The sequence below is a fragment of the Macaca fascicularis genome, chromosome 8 (assembly GCF_037993035.2).
Source record: "Macaca fascicularis isolate 582-1 chromosome 8, T2T-MFA8v1.1".
In the NCBI taxonomy this organism is placed as follows: domain Eukaryota; kingdom Metazoa; phylum Chordata; class Mammalia; order Primates; family Cercopithecidae; genus Macaca; species Macaca fascicularis.
Genome location: NC_088382.1, coordinates 142,518,870 through 142,535,829, shown reverse-complemented (window position 1 = coordinate 142,535,829; position 16,960 = coordinate 142,518,870). Strand labels below are relative to the sequence as shown.

Below are 16,960 nucleotides of genomic sequence, written 5' to 3'. Positions count from 1 at the left end.
TCAAAACTTGGGTGCCTAGAGAGTGAATGGAGGGTTCTAGAAGGAAAGTGAACTCTGTCACCAATAAGTAATTCAGAGTTGATGTGGCCCTGGCCCTCAGTCTTCACCACAAAAGGCCTCACCTACCTTCTTCAGAATGCAGACAGTGCCCTGAAAGTCGGCCCCGGGGGCCCAATGCATGCGAAGCCTGAATGTCAGCATGCCATCCATCCCAATGGCCATGGCACCCAGACCTTACTACGTGTCATACCCAGTGCCACACCCCTGGTGAAGGTGAAAACATGGATGTGGGGTGTTCATATAGTTGTCATTTAATGAGAGCCTGCTGTGTGCCAGGGGCTTATTCCCAGAAGTATTCTCAGAAGGCACTGTGGCACGATTTTTGAGCATGTTTTATTCATCAGGCCCTGTGTGAAGTATTTTAAACATATTAGCCAGTTTAATCTCCAAAACAAGTCTATGAAGTTGGGACTCTCATTACCCCACATTCCAGATGGAGAATTTGCCTCTGAGAGACTGAGAAACTGCCTAAGATCCCACAGCCAGTAGGTGGTACAGCTGGGATTCAAAACTCCACTAACAACCTCCTTAGCTCTCAATAGAGGGTAAAGAGAAAGAGCTTTGGATCTGTATGTTATCTCACTTAACCTGACCCTCCAAGGTGGGTTTTCCTAACCCCATTTCACAGATGACTGACTGAGACTTGCCAAACCTGGGAAAGGCCCAGGTCACACTGGTAGGAGTGCTGGAGCCAAGGTTTGGAGCCAGATCTATCTGACTTGAAAGTCTATGTATCATCTCTTCCTTCTGAAGAATATGACTCCCTTCTTAGAAGCTCTGACCTTAGAAGCTCTCTGTCTCATGGTCATACCCTGACACCTTGTTTAGGAAGCAATTAGGACTAGGTCCCTGCCCGACTTCCTCCTGACCTTATCTCTGTCTTCGGCATGGTCCTCAGCTCTCCAATCCCCTGAATTACAGAACATTTTACTCCTTTCTGCATGGGATTTAATTGCCCCGTGTTGAAAACACATGTCTTCAGTCATTCCCTGCATCCAAAACTTAGTCATCTTCAACACCTCCATCTTCCCATGATGCATCACCTACTACCCAGTCCTGTGGGCTCTGTGGTCCCAATATGTCAAGATTCCTGCTGCTTCTCATGTTCTGCACTGCTGCCTGGCCCCAGGCTTCAGTGAGGACCCCTGCTCCTACCCTGAACCCCTCAAAGTCTACCCTCTATACAGTAGCTGAAGAAAACTGTAAAACGCCAATCATCCTGTCACTTTCTCAACTTCAGTGATGTCCCATCACATGCAGAATAAAACTCACCATCTTAGCCACAGCCAACAAGGCCTTGAGCCATTTTCAACATGCACACCCCAATTTGCAGTTCCCTCTTTTGCTCTGCTCACCCATACTGGTTCCCTCAATTTTATGGCTCACACTAAGTATGTACCCATCACAGAAACTCTGACCTTCTATTTCCTCTGCAGGGGTTCCTCTCCCCCAGAACTCACAGGCCCTCAGCCTTACTTCACTCCCGTCCCTTCCAATAGCACCTCTTGGAGGCCTCTTCCTGACCTTTCTATGTAAAACCCCTCTCATCTCACCATCTTCCCTCTCAAGCAAGGCCCAGCCTGCCTTATTTCCCCTCTTAGCTGTTACCCTTCCCTGACAGGTACTTGTTTAGTGCCATCTCCCCAAAGAACAAAGAGGTGATCTCGTTCACTGCTGCATCCTGAAGACTCTGTCGTGAACCAAACTCTAGCCGGGCTCCTCTGAGCCCTCTTACTAGACCTCAGCCTTGACCTCAAAAGACTTGAACAAGCACTAACATTGTTTCTAACAGCTCAAGGCCAGACCCCTGGGAAGACCCTAGCCCCTCTTAAAGTGCCTGTCTAGAAAACTTAAGACTGCCAAGAGAATTCACTGTTAGTTCCAGCAAACACTTGAAGATGGGGCCCCCGTCTCCAGCCTCTGTGGGAGGCTGCAATAGTACCAGTTAGCAAACCCAGATGGGTTTTACATGGACTAATTCCCTTTCCTGCTTTTTTTTAATCTTTCGCTTTCCTGATGCTACTGAACCCCCTGTTTACCACCCCTATTCCCTCATTCTCCTTTTAAAATGCCCAGTCACCTCTGCACAAACTGAGGTTGCGTTCAGTTCATGATGAACTCTTTTCTCCACTGCAGTAATATATTCCTGACTAAAATCTGTCCTAACCACTTTAACTAGTATTGGCTTTATTTACCTTCAGTTATCCTCAGTGCCTAAATATGTGCCTAGCCTGTAATAGGCACTGAAATATCTGTTAAATGTAGGAATGAGTCAATGAATGAATGAATAAATGAATCAATGAATTTGGTCTAGATAGACCGGGACTTATTAAGGGATGAGAAATCTTGGACAACTAACTCACCTTATGTTTAGTTAATTCACTTGTAAATTGAAGGCTACTGATACCCATCAAGCAGGGTGCTGTGATGATTACAGGCAAAGAATGTAGAGCTTCTAGCACGGCACCACAAATACGGCACCCAATAATGAATAGGCATCACTGACACTGTTGTGAGTGTATTTCCTTGAATAAAAGGACAAAGTCTATTCATGCCTCTGTTTGTTTTAACATCAGTAATCTCTGTGTATTGTTTTGTAAAAAGTGTGTTCTCCAAAATTCTTTTTTTATTTTTTGAATAATTTACATGATGCTCAACCCTAATATTCTCCAAAGCTCTTAACATGAGGTCCCAAAAATGAGTTGCTCTGAAGATTTAACAAACTTTGAGCAGAAAAAATGATTTATTTAACTGAGTAACCTTTAAAGACTCCTTCTTTAAACCCTTGTGACTTCAACTAACCAAAGCCCTCATATGTTACACAGCTGAAAAATTCTATTTTATACGGTGGGATGCCTTTCCAGGTGGCATCCAATATTCTCTTCTTCTGGGGAGGATCCATAATGCCTCCTCTCGGATTTGTTAAGAAACACATCTAACACTGTGGTGCACAGACTACACCGTGAGGTTTTAGCCTTCCTGCCCCATGTTCCCAAGCTCTTTCTCTATGGGTGGTGGAGGTGCTACATGGTGATCACAGCTCTGTGATCAAGTCAGCCAGCCTGGCCCTACCTTCTCCTGGTTGTATGACTCTGGAACAAGTCTTCCAGCTCTCTGGTCTTCATTTTCCTCATATGCACAATAGCAATAATAATAAAGTCCCTATGAGGATTGCATTAGCTAATTTATACCACAGGATGCCCATATTAAGTGTTCAGTAAATGTTTGATATCTTTATGTAGAAAGAATGGCCAATGATGAGATGGGTATGGATTCTGCCTCTGCTGCTATGTAATTCACCTTGGCCAAACTACTTCCCATTTCTGGGTATCAGTCTGCACATTGATAAAATAGTGAGGGTTGAACTCAAACCCTCAGGTTAATGTGAGCCCTCAGGTTTTCTGACACGGTAACCCTGAGTTCAGTCCAAGCCCTCACTGTGGGGAAGGCCAGGCACGTACCTGGATCTGGCAGAAGCCGCGGGCAGTCAGCTCATCCAATATGAAAACCTGGAAGGCCTGCAGCAAACCCGCATAGTCAGCACTGCACATCTTGCCCGGCGGGAGCTGGAGCTGAAAGTGCCCTTGGGTCTGAATGGTCTGCCACAGCTGGGGCCCTGCAGGCAAGCACCAGAGGTCAGCAGACAGAGGCAACAGTCCTAAGGAGTTATTTTCTTTATTTAGGTTTTCCCCTGCAAAAATAACCCTTCCTCATTTAGCTGGAAACACACAAGCACTGCCATTCGCATTGTCATTCTGAGTCTAAGTACTTTCCAGCATAACAACTTGTCTCTGAAATTACTGTGCATCCTCACAGAAAGCTCAGTCCTGCCTCATCCTCCAAACCAGGGTGCTTTACATTTTGGGGTCCTGGACATTCTCCTTGGAAAATCTTCCATGACATCTTGCATACAGACAGGGCCACTCTATATGGTTTTTCAGGTTAAGAACAGACATCATAGTTGATGGGAGTGAATGGCATTCTCTAAGGCTGTTCAGTGCACAGCCTGAACAATCATGCACAGCGGCCTGCATTCAACTTCAGGAGCTCAAGGTTTGTGCCTCTTTTCCCCAAAGTCCTTTGCTCTAGGGTCAATTGTGACCATCCTGGTCTCGATTTCAGCATAGCCAAAGTGACAGGCCATTATTTATCCAAATCACATTTTGAATTTTCTGGATAGGCACCCTCTATAGCCCAGAGTGCTTTGCAACAAATGTTCTCCTTGACACTCTGGCATCCACCCAGAGCCTTGTGACAATCCCAGGATCTTGGTCTCCCTCCCAGATTCCCTCATGTTAAGACCTCATGTTAAGAATTCTGGAGAACATTAGGGTTGACAGTCCCAGGATCTTGGTCTCCCTCCCAGATTCCCTTCCCACTGCACTGGGTGGACCAAGTGCCAGGTCCCAGAGTGGGTTCAGTGTGTGACAAGGCAAAAGGAGCTCTGGTCAGAGCACTGGGAAAGAGGGCCAAAACTTACACAGGTTCCAGCAATCAGGATGATGCCCTACTTGGAGCAGAGTCCAGGGCCCCCTGCTAAGCCAGGCATTAGCCCTGGAAGTCCAGGTGGTCTTGGGGAGAGGCTGATGGCGCAGGGTCACTAGAGGCTGGGAGAGCAGCTCTGAGCATGTCAGCCACCTATACAGCTGTTGGAGCACTGACCTGCCCAGTATTTTACCTGAATCCAGGACATTCCGAGAAAGTTGGAAGGATGCCAATTCTCTCAAGGAGCAGATGGTTCCAGAGAAGGCACAAAGAAAGCCTAATTCCAGGGGTCGGTCTGTGAAGGACATCTGCTCCTTCTAGAAGCAAATGCTCCATGGGACTCTCTCTCACCTCTTGGTGCCACCTGGCTTACCATGAACATGCTACATTCGGGTGGGAAAATGGAGCAACCACGCCTCCACATCTCAGTCCCAGCCCTAGCCCTGAGAGGGAGCAGGGTGCAGGTTAGACGCCCTGAGGCCACTCACGTTGGCAGGCCCGGGGCTGAGGCAGCTGTGACTCCCAGCGTCTGCTCTCCAGGCTACATATCAATGGCCCCCTTGGAAACACGCTCCGGGAGCCCTGGCGGCACAGCAATTGGCACTGCTGGATGGCAGCCCCTGTGGGGCCCGAGGCTGTCTCACACAGGATTGTTCCACCAACCACCTCCAGCGTGTTGAACGGCAGCGGACACCGCGGGCCTGGGAGAAGGAAAGTGGAGCCATGGTGGGCACCTGCCCAGCCTCGGGAGGACTGAGCACGCCTGTTTGTGGGCGTCGTCTTCTCACTCACACTGGGCCCTCCTCCTCTCCCCTTCCCTGGACCTGTCAAGCTCTCAGGGCCTGGCCTGGGCCTGCTCCCCTTCCTCTCTGTCCTGCCCTCTACTTGAATGAGCCCATCTGCTCTCAGTCTTAACAGACACTTAAGCATGAATGCCTCATGTAGCTTCATGTCCAGCTCAGGCATTCTTGAGCTTCTTCTCATCTCTAAAGCCAATTAGTTACCACCTGGTCTCTCCACCTCAAAGCTCACCGTCCAGGCCTGAACTTAGTATCTGCTGCCCCTGCCTCAGTGCCCCAGGCACAAGGAGCAGTACCACCAGCCACCCAGCCATTCCAAACCAGCAACCCAGTGGCCTTCCTGCAGGGTTCATCTCCTCTGTCTTGGTCACGGTTCATACCTGCTCCACATCTCTTCGTTCCCACCGCCAGCACCCTCATTTAGACATCCTTCATCTTCTGCCTGAACTACCAGCAAACACTCTATGCCAGATTTCTGCATTTAGGCCTCACCTCCTGCCTTTCTGCTCCCACGTCCCACCCAGTCCCCGCTGCTGGCAGAGAAATTATGCCAGAGCCCAATATCAGCTCTCAACTCCCTCGTGTGCAGGCTGAGCCTGCCTTCCTCTTCCCTCTCATCTCCTCCAGCTCCCCAATGCCTCCAGGAATATCTATTACTCCCTGAACACACCTCCAAGCCTTCCTTCTGCCTGCTCCTGTCTGGAAGATTCCTTTTTGACCCTCAAATATCAACTCAACACGTTCCGTTTTCTAACACTGTCGTGGTTCTCCCAGGCAGACTTAGTTCTTCTTTCTTTTGAATTCCCAGGCCACCGGGTACAGACCTTCCTTTTGTCAATTGTTAGAACCTCTAATCAGTGGCACGCTGGTCACCCCATGGGTTGAGTCCACAGGGAAAAAGAGGGCACCTCTCCTCTGCTCACCCAGGCCAAGGCACACAGCCGCCCCAGACACAGCTCAATGAGTATGAGTTAAGTAAATGGGAAAATGAGTAAATTAAAGAGCAAAATACTCAGTGTGACAATTTCACACCAATTAGATATTTCGTTCATTATCAGACTCAGGCAGAGTCTTTTGACCAGTATATGCCTTAAAATCTGCAGTCTGTAAGGAATATGAGGGTATTCAGGGGCTTCAAAGAGGAAGAATAACCTATTTTGATCTCCAGAACCAAACCTGGGCTTTTTTGTGATAAGGGCAATGGTCCCTGGCCAAGATTTTGCACTGCGATTTGCAGTGGGCTTCCTGAGTTGTCTTTTACCAAGTCCCGAGTGTAAGTGGGATGGCAAGAGTTTACCTGTGAGCTCTGGACCAGCCTGCAGGCTGTGAATCCTGGCTCTAATATTCGCTAGTTCAGGGCCCTAGAGCAAATTAATTAGTGCGTCTGTGACCGTTTCCTCGCCCATTAAATGATGAAGATGGCAATAATGCCTACCTCCTAGTAGGAGTATTTACTTAAAAACTACTACGGGATGTGTAGTACGTGGCAGGTACACTATTAAGAGCTGTACTAATATCAGTTCATATAATGTTCCCCACAACCCTATGGGATAGGTCCCATTATCCCTATACGGACACCAATTCTGAGGTACACAGAGGCTGAATGCCTCTTCTGTGGTCAGACAGCTAGTAAACAGAAAAATCAGGATTTGAACCCCATTATCTTTGCCCCAGAATCCACGTCCTCTACCAGTGTGCTAGATGCATGTGTGTACATAGGTAAGAAGTGGGGCGTCAATGAGCGTGTAAGCATCCTTCCCATCTCAGCGAATACAGGTTTCCCCTCTTATCCCACAGGAATGGTCTGCACCTGTGGTTTTCCTATTTTCAATTTTTTTACTCTCCCTTGCCTTTTGGAAGTGGGCCAGTGAGCGATCTGATTTGACTAGAAAGGGGTTTTCCTCCTGGGGTCACAAACGTTACCTAGGACACTGACGCTTCTCTTACCAGGACTCCTACCCTCCCCAGCAGACCTGTTTTCCCACAGCCTTATTCCCCACGTCACTGAAATGAAGTGACTCCCTGGTTGTGGAACAACCCAGCTGGCCCTCACAGCCAGGGAAGAGTGGCTAAGGAGAGAAGGAAGAAGTACAGAAACCAAAATTAACTGAATACCCACAGTGGGCCCAGCCTCAGCGAGTACACTTCACATCTTTAATTTCATGAAATCCTTCCAAAATTATACCACTGGGAGCCCTTATTGCTGTTTTAGAGATGAGGAAAACAGAGGCTCAAGGGAGCTAAGTGGCTCACCTGGGGACATGGGTTGGTGATTGGACTAGAAGCCAGACCTGCTCGCTCCCACCTGCCATCTTACAAGAGCTTGTGAGCACTGCCTGTCTTCGGTATGCCAGGACTGCCCAAGGGCCTCCCAGGCATTGACTCCATCTTCACAGCAACTCTGTGGGGCTGGACTGTTATCAGCCATGTCCTGCAGATGAGGTCCCTGAAGCCTAGAGAGCTTAACTTTGCCACCCAAAGCTCAACACCAGCAAGTGTTGTGCTCTGAGCTACCAGGCTAATGCCCACCGGAGGCAGGATTTTCCATGACTATGACATTGGATACAGAGAGAGGCAACTTGGTATCTGTGCAAGTCCAGCCCCTAAGTAATACCAGCAAAAATAGTAATAATATGTACTTATTAAGTGTATTAGTAATTCCAGTGCTCAACAGTTTACAGAGATTGTCTTAATTAGTGCTAATAATGACTCAAATAGCTACTATCTCCTGGACACTGACATCCAGAGAGATTAGGGGACCAGCCCAAGGCCACCTGGCAAGTGATTGGTGGAGCTGCCATTCAAATCTGTCTATCTGCCCCCTGCCTCTCCATCACGGTCTGCAGTGAGTCAGCAGGAAGAGGTTTGAGAGTCTCATATTAACACTATCCTCCCGGTGCACTGAGCATGGTCAGCCTCTGGCCTCAACTCCAGGACCCCAGGACTATTCCACTCTCCTGTGTTTAAATGAATGGTGTTTCTTGGTTCCTGATCACATGACCAGGAGCCTGGTCCCTTTAATTGGGCAATGTCCCAAATTACCAATTATATTAAATCGCTCAGCTTTGCCCAAATTCCCTTGCCCTGCTGTAGAATTGGAAGAGACCAATGCTGGCTGTCCCACCACCGCCCATCCCATCTGCACCTGCACGGGGCAGAAGTGGCCTGCCACGCCCGGCAAGAATTAGGAATCTTCCTAGACTTCCAGCCCAATCCCAAAGGCCAGTGAGGTCAGAAGAGTAGGTGAGCACCTACCAAACCCACGATGAAGCCTTTACAAATGTTAGCTCCCCAGTCTTAAAAACAACTCAGCCAATGAAGAATTGCTCCCTTATAAGAAGAGGAGGCCAAAGCTCTTCGTTTGGACATACTTATCTTTTTTCTTTCTTCATTCAAGAAGGTCACTAAATGACCTTCTGGAGCCTTCCTCCTGTCTTCTTCTGAAGCCCTTACAGCTGTAAAGCACAGGGTTTCATCAGCAGGACTCCGGGTTAAATCCTGGCTGCTCCACTTACTAACTGTGTGACTTTGGACATGTTCATGAACCTCTCTGAGCCTGAGCTCTGCCATCTGAAAAATGGGGAGATAGGAGACCTCTATCTATTTACCTGCATTGCTGGAAGGCAAAAAATGGGATAAGGGATGTGAAAAGCACCTTTGAACAGGTAATCTGCACACAGGAGCTATATCATGGAGGCCCACATGGCCAAGCCACATAGAGTCTTCCTAAGCGCTAAAGGAGCTGTGCTCCAGATGTGTTCCTGGAGGAGACCACACCGGTCTGTGTCCTGGGTCTCAGTGCAGACCACTCCTAGACCTGGAAGTTGAATGTTGATTTTGTCTGACTTAAGGTGGACCCTTCACTTCTCTCCTTATTTCAAAAGCACAGGGCAGGCAGTTGCACTCATACATATCTACAGAGCACCTACTGTGTATCCTGCATGGTGATAGCAGCTGAGAGTCACAAAGATGCGGACAAAGCAGGGCCCCATGCAGAGGGGAGCAAAACAGGACTTGGGGGAAACGGTGTGTGGTAAGAGCCTTGGGCACAGCACAGGTTCAGGGCAGGAGGGAGTACGGACAAAACTAGAAAGCAGCCCCCGCAAAGAGAGTGGAGAGACTCTTCCCTCCCACCCCTGCTTCTGAGGCTCCTCCCATCTCTTTACAAATACCAACCAGAAGTATCACCAGACCTAATTAAATTTCCCTGCAGTTCCAAAATGTTGCTTAGAGATTAGAAAATAAAAATAAAGAAAGAATAAGAACATCAAAAGAAAGGCAACTGCGGCAAACTCAGAATCATTTAGCACAGTATTTTGCAACTCTGCCATACCCACCACCCCAATTTGTAATAAGCATTTTGCAATGTCTCTATTTCCTGCCCTGAAAAGAAATTCACAGATAGTCTAACCCACCTGCTCACATAAATTTAAAAATGACTGTAATGTCCTGTGACTTGAGCAGATTGGAGAAATAAAAGGTTAAAAACTGATAACAATATATTTTAATATTTAACAATAGAGTTCAACATTCTATATATTGATGGGATATATATTTCAATATTTGACATTCACTAAATTTTTTAAACTAGAAATAAAAATAAACAAGTCAACACCTCCACAAATTCCTGAAGGGCCCCAGTGAGGATGGAACCATGACACTGAGATCCTGCAACCACGGTCCTTCTCCCCATCTGAGGACACAGAGAATAAGACCCAAAACTCCTGGGCAGGACAGCCCCCAAGCTTCTTGAGGTGCCAGTTCCAGAAGTTCCCTGCCTAGGCTCTTTCTGACTTCAGTTCCCAGAAGAAGCGTCTTCAGGAAGTAGATGTAGGTTTTCACACGAAGGGACTCAACCACAACTCCATCCCTCCTGCACTTCCTGTCTCCCCTCCCACCCCCGCCTTCCCAGCTTCTCTAGAACTTCACTCAGTCTGGATCAAAGAACAGATACGCAGGCCTTGTCTTTCCCCCAGGGGGTCATGACTTACTCTCACAGGCGGGCTGGCTCCCGGCCACACGCGTCTCAGGCACCTCTTCTCCACTGTCCGTGACACACCAGCAGCTGCCCTGGGCCTGGTCGCATTGCACTGGGGAAAAGCCCCCATCCTCTTCCCTGCAGGCTGGGACATAGCCTGAGCCAACTCTCCTGGAGAGGACTCCACTCTTGAGCACATTGCAGAGGCTTGGGCCTGACACAGAGACAAGCCAGATGAGCTGGGGACCCGGTGACCACTCCCTGCTCAGATGCCCAATCACCCTCCCCACCACCCACGGCCACCCTCAGCCCACCTGCCTGCAGGGTGTTCCAGGGGTCTGGGGCTGCCTCCCCACCAGGAGGTTGAATGACAACAAGGCAAAGACTAGGCCTGGCTCAGCTCTGTACTGTCTCCCCTCCACTTCCTGCCCTCAAGTAGCTTAGAGTCTTAAAGGAGAGTTAACAAGTACGTGAGCAGGTACAGTTCTGTGAAATAAAGGCAACAATAGTGCAGTGTAGGAGCCTATGGAGGAAGACAGACGCCAGTAGAGGCTTCCTGGAGGGACAGATGTGTGGTCTGAGCAAAAATTTGTCAAGTAAGGGGTGGGGAGGGGAGAGACGGACATATTGCAGGCGGCACAGGCAGAACGCCTGAAGGCCCAGGTGGAAGAAAGTGTCTTCATTTCTCAAAAGTCTGACCAGAATTTATCACACCTGCACCCTGAAGCACAACTGATGGAGAAGAACGAGAAGCCGAAAAAGACACACCAGAGCAAGACGTGTAGGGCCCTCGAGTCATGCCAGGGAGCTCGAGCATGGCCCCGAGGAGAATGGGAGCATTTGTGGTGTTTCGGCAGAAGAGGGACATCTGCATATCATCCTTTGGGGACATCACCTGGGTTTCACCGTGGAAACTGGATTGTAGGGCCACACATCCGCCCAGCCCTCCAAAGCCCTAGGACCCCCTTTGATGGGAACCAATGTTAGTTTGCACTTCTCAGACACAAAGCACAGCCTGCTCCCTGCCACGTTTGCTTCTCCCAAGAACCGGCAGAAGTGGGGGAGTATTGCCCCTATTTCATAGATGAGAAAACTGAGGCATAGTGAGGCCAGCAGCTGCGCCCCCACTGCTATGCAAGAGGCAGAGCTAGGACATGAAGCCAGCTCTTTGGACTCCACGCTCAGTGCCCCACAGAAGAGGTGAGAAGCCATGCTGGGAGGGGCTGCCACTCACACTGGGCACTGCTGTTCGAGCCAGGCAGCAACTCTTCTCCTGATGCAGGGTCTACGCACCAGGTGCCAGCCTCTGATGCCTGCAGCCTGGCATACTCTCCTGTCTGAGACAAAGCCAAGGTCATGTCAGTCACTGTGGGCAAGACGCTCTAGTGGCAAACCTGCTGCTGGCAGATGTCAAAAGTGTCCCTTCCAAAACAACAGGTGATGGCTTTTCCACATGGAGAGAGGTGGAGGTGGGGAGAGGTGCTCCTGTTCCCAGTCCTTTACGTGCATCATTTGATTGACGGCTACAACAGCCTCGTGAGGCATAGACAATGGTTCTCCCACTTTTGGGTGGGGGAAACTGAAGCTCTCTCAGAGAGGGAAAGTGGGGCATCGCCTCACAGCTGGTGAGTGAGAGGCAGGTCAGGTCCAGGCCCAAACCCATCTAGACCCAAAGCCTAGCCATGCTCCTGGACCAGCCTCACTAATTCCAGAAATGATTTTGACAAGCACTAGAATCTCCACAGGAACTGGCCTTGCAAATCACACCTCAGAGTGCCTCTAAGTTCTGCTCTGGAATCACTTTTCCCACCATTGGACACTGTGGCTTCTACCTCTCCTTCTCTCTGTGTAAGCATCAGTGCCCAGGAAGAAGCAGAATTGTATTCCAACAGTAGGTGCTTTCCAGCCAAGATAAAAAAAAAAACTAAATGATATTGACAATTTCTCTATGAAACGATTCTTAAGTGGGTCCATGTTTACAGTACCAAACAAGAATAAGGAAACTTTTGCTTAGCACCGTACAGTTTCATGAGTTTCAACACTGCTGTTTCATCTGCTTCTCATCAAGTCCTTGGAAGCTGAGCAGAGTGGGTGGTGGTGTTCCCACCATCTTATTTTAGAAAAAGGACACTGAGGCCCAGAGACTTCCCTCACTTGGCAAGAAAGTGGTTAAGTTCTGGGCATAAATTCTTTCTCTAGGAGCTCTACATCAGTACTTCGCTGAATTATGAGTTGTTACAATCACCCCGGGAGCTTGGGGAGGGAAACAGCCTGGTGTCCTCCGTGTGTTGAGAACCTGGGATGCAGTGAGCATAGGGCCTTGGCCAAGATGCCTTTAGGAGAAATATGATAGCATGTTTTGTTTATTTTTCAAAGAGTTCTTATGAAAGATATTTCCTTGGAATCTCAAAACAATCCTAGCATTAGCTAGGACAAAATGTGGCCTGATCTTATGATTAAACAAAACAAACTGGGACACAGAAAAGGTAAGTAAATGGCCCAAGGTCACAGAACCAGGTTCTAGCAGGCCCAGACAAACACCCAGGCTGAGAACGCTTAACTAAGCTGAATGTATTGAACAAAAAGAAAAATCATCTTCGACCAGCGGGGACAAGTCCCGGCTCCAATCCTGTGCTTCCAGACCCTTACCTCTAGGCAGGCTGGGATGAACAGGTCTTTTGGAGATGGGTTTCCTTGGGATCTAGCCTGTTTCCAGCTGGAAAGCAACCCACTGGTTCGAGATTTCTCGCAGGTTGTCGGGCCTGTGGGAGACAGAGGTGTTCATAAAGGACTGGTCGTGGGAGCCAAGGGAAAGAGGGGATCCCAGGTTGACCCCAGGTTTCAGGGTCATGGGCCTGGGTGAATGCAGGTGCTCTTCACAGAGAGGTAGAACCTCAGAGGACAAAGACTCATGTGGGACATGCCAGCTTTGAGATGTCAAGTGGACTGCGGATTACACACTGTTGAGCCTCAGGAGAGGGGTTGGGGCTGCAGGTTCAGATGTGAGGCGGTTGCTGAAACTACAGGAGTGGCTGAAACTGCCCAGCAGGTGTACAGAGTGGGAGAACCAGGGTTCCTTCAAAAGTCTCAGCTGTTTCTTTCAACTTGCAAAGCTGTGAGCCTTCCAACTAGGAAGGGCCAAGGTCAGAGCAAGCTTGCAGGCCTGGAGACTTGGGAAATGCATCCGGCTGCGCCCAGGGCCTAGCTGAAGGGCTGAGCCATGGAGTCTCCAGCGGTTGGGCAACCACAGCTGACTAGGCCAGTGATGCCCACTAATGGGGGTTGAGAGGAGAGCTCTGCTGGCTTTACTTACACTGTGGAATCTGCAGAGAGCGGGCAGTCAGTGAGGCAGGGATGAATCCTCCCTTCTCATCTACACACCAGCAGTGCCCTGGAAAAGAGCCAAGGGGAGGACATTCAGGAATTGCACTAGGGACTTACCCCAGAGGGTCCCATAAACAACTTTCCTTCTTCACTCACAGCAGTGCAAGCCTGGTCGCCTTCTGTCCCCAGTCTAGACCCCCAGTTGGACATTGTCCACAATCACTCTGATGCCCCAGCAACCACCCACTTGTCTTTCAGGCCGATAGAAGGTCACTGCTCCTGTTACACAGGTGAGATAACTGGAGGCCAGAGAAGCTAAGGAATTTGTCACCAGCTGCTAAAGAGGAGCCCAAGAGTCCAGTTCATTTGCCTCCCGGTGTGGGGCTCTGTCCTCTAAAATAAAAAAAAGGGGTGTCACTTGGCCACCTGAAGGTGCCTATCCCTCCTTACCAGTCCCGGTGTGGCACTGCACAGGCTCCCAACTTCCGAACGCATCACATTGTGGCACGTAGGGGCCCAACTGCAGAAGGGCGGATGCTCCAGCCGAGTCGTCCAGGGAAAAGCGGCGTCTCTGATAGAAGCTTAAGGCTGGAGTCAGGGAAGGAGAAAAGCAGAATATGACCACCTGCTCTGTGTGGGCTCTGTTGCTGAGAACAACCACATATGTCCTGGTTCCAACATAAGGAGGCCTTCTTATTTATTTATTTATTTGACAAACATTTCAACCCACAGTATTACAGAGGCTCCTTGCACAGTAAGCAGACACTCAACAGATTGTCCCTTAAGAATAACACTTAGGCTGCAGCTTGAAAGAATATTATAGTAGACCTGTACAATAACTTCCATACAGAAATAATTAGGTCAGTGAAGTGTCTTCAGGCACATGAGATAATAGTAATAATAGATAGGCTCTATACTCATATGTTAAGTGTGAGGCACTAGCTAAATACATACCTTAGTTAATTTAATCCTCATAGCAATCTAGAAGAAATGTCATATTATCCTATTTAACAAATGAGAAAAACAGATGGATTAAGCAAATTAACCAAGGGTTCATAGCCAGAAAGGGGAGGGGTTGGCCTTGGAACACAAGAGGGCAATCAATGTCAGCTACCCTCATAGGTCTCTCTACCAAACTCCTACAGTTTAGTTTTTAACCCCCTTTGAATCTTTGATATCCACAAAAATAGTATCAGATCTTCACAGCGGCTCCATGAAGCCAGAACTTTTACCCCAGGTGAGGAAACAGAGGCTCAATGAGGGAGCTTATATGTTGAACCACCGGCCACCCTACTAATGAAACTGCACCTGCACCCACCCTCAGCTTTGAACATGGCTTTCCCCACCACCAACGTAGTACATAGTATACTCATTTATTGTGTTAGATTTGTCTCCTCTGCACTAGCATTTAAGCTCTTTGGTGCAGAGATTTGTGTTTATTTTGCAAACAGAGGGGTGTCTGGCTCATATTAGGCACTCAAGAAATCACTGATTGGGAAAAAAGAGTGAATGAATGAATGTATGAGGGAGAGAGGAAGAAGCAAGGATAGGCAGCTGGTGGGACACACATCAGCTTGGTCTGGGTCTTACCAGGCTCAGTCTGATTTGCCCCGACCACCACCCTCCTCCTAGGCGGCCATGAACTGTCACCTGAGCCCTTTCTCCACTCCTGCTGGCACTTGGGGCAGGTTGGGGTTCCTCACCAGGATCCTGGAGGGAGAATGGGTACGTCTGCGGCAGCACTATTGGCAGTCACCTGCAGCCCATTGGGACAGTTCTCCCCACTCCCCACCTTTCAGAAACAGGCTTCATGGCTCCAGACAGGAGAGCCTGCAGATCCAAGGATGCCACCAACTCACAGTCTCAGAGCCCATCTGGAGACACCAGGACCCACCTCTGAAGCAGCCCGGTAGAGTAGACTGTGTTCTGGAGTCTGCCAGGCCTCCTTCTGAATCCCGGCACTGCGCCTCCTAACTGTGATCACGAACAAGTTGCCCAACCTCTCTAAGCCTCAGTTTCCTCATCTGTGGACGGGGTCTAACACTCACCTAACAGGGCAACTGTGATATTTACATCAAAGGAGCTGACAGGCATTAAGCACCAAGTGCTTGCCAGACCCAGCTGTGTGCATGTACTCCCGTGGCCTTCGCCACCCTCATTAGGCCCTCAGACATGGCTACCATGTTCTAGTGGTCAAAGGTACTTTGCTTTGGGCCCTCAATCCTCAGACTCTCAGGGAAAAGACCTGGCCTGGTCCTCTATGCTCCCTTCCTCTTTTCTCTATAAGCTCAGACATGCAAAGCTGAGCATGTGGCTACTTGGAGAGGAACTTCTAAGCTCGACTTCTAAAGAAAATGCCATCGTGCCATTCAATGACTAATATCAACAGCACCAGCGACGTTGCCTCCCCTTTCTCGACATTTCCCTCCCTGACCAAAGCAGTCACAACTGAAGGGGCATCAATCCCAGTTCTCTCTTTGATTACCTCAAATCCTGTCTTTGTACAAAAATGTAAAACAACAGGGTTCTTCCCAAAAGCAGAAGTCTCCGAGTCTCTGAGGAACAGAGAAAAGCAGTGTCTAGGCATAGGGTGAGGGTAGTGGACGGAAGAGAGAGAAAGAAGGGAGGAAGGAAGCAACAAGGATGGTTAACCACCATCTACTGAGCTCCTGGTAGGTGTCAGGCACTGTGCCACGCACCAGGGATATGGAAAGAATAAGACACAGTGCCTTGTCCTCCAGAAGAGATGTCTAGTGAGAGAGAGAAGCAGGAAACCAAGATGGCATGCGTGAGATTGTCACGTGGTATTAGGAGAACAAAGATCACTGAGACCCAGTCCCATGCTGGTAGTAGACACCCTGGAGTGCCTGCTGGAGGGGATGGGAAGGCAGGGAGCTGCCCTCCTGCTGGAGGGATTCTCTTTGACTTGGAGAAGATGTTGTCATGGGAGGACTGCTTTGCTGTTTGGTGACTCAAGTCTGGAAAGCTAGACAGGGAATCAGCTGAGACCATTTGACAAGGATGTGGATCCTGAGTAAGATTCAAAGACAAATGAATCATTTGTCCTTGTCAAGTTGATGTGGGGTCAGCGAGAAAACTTGGAAGGGACCTGCTCTCCTGCTAGAGCAGCTGTGAGGTCATGGATGAAGAACAAGGGCTCTAGGATGAGGCAGAGCTAGGCACCGACCTCAGCAATACCTGGAATTTGCCCAGCAGGGAACAGGAGAGCTGAGAGGATGAGCTGGAGGACCAGGTCTCTGGGCTTCCCATCCAGGCCCACTGGTTATCAGTTGTGTGAATTCGGGAAAGTGAC

At 49.1% G+C, this 16,960-nt stretch overlaps 1 protein-coding gene across 1 annotated transcript in view; it reads right to left on the bottom strand.

The window, feature by feature from the left end:
* TG (thyroglobulin) overlaps window positions 1-16,960 on the bottom strand; it is a 275,111-nt gene that overhangs the window by 229,733 nt on the left and 28,418 nt on the right. The window contains exons 12-18 of the mRNA XM_045398722.3: window positions 14,098-14,235; window positions 13,637-13,714; window positions 12,973-13,085; window positions 11,558-11,660; window positions 10,337-10,537; window positions 5,034-5,246; window positions 3,522-3,676 (exon numbers count right to left, since the gene is read on the bottom strand). Coding sequence (XP_045254657.2) covers window positions 3,522-3,676; window positions 5,034-5,246; window positions 10,337-10,537; window positions 11,558-11,660; window positions 12,973-13,085; window positions 13,637-13,714; window positions 14,098-14,235 — 1,001 coding nt within the window. The remainder of the gene's footprint in view (window positions 1-3,521; window positions 3,677-5,033; window positions 5,247-10,336; window positions 10,538-11,557; window positions 11,661-12,972; window positions 13,086-13,636; window positions 13,715-14,097; window positions 14,236-16,960) is intronic.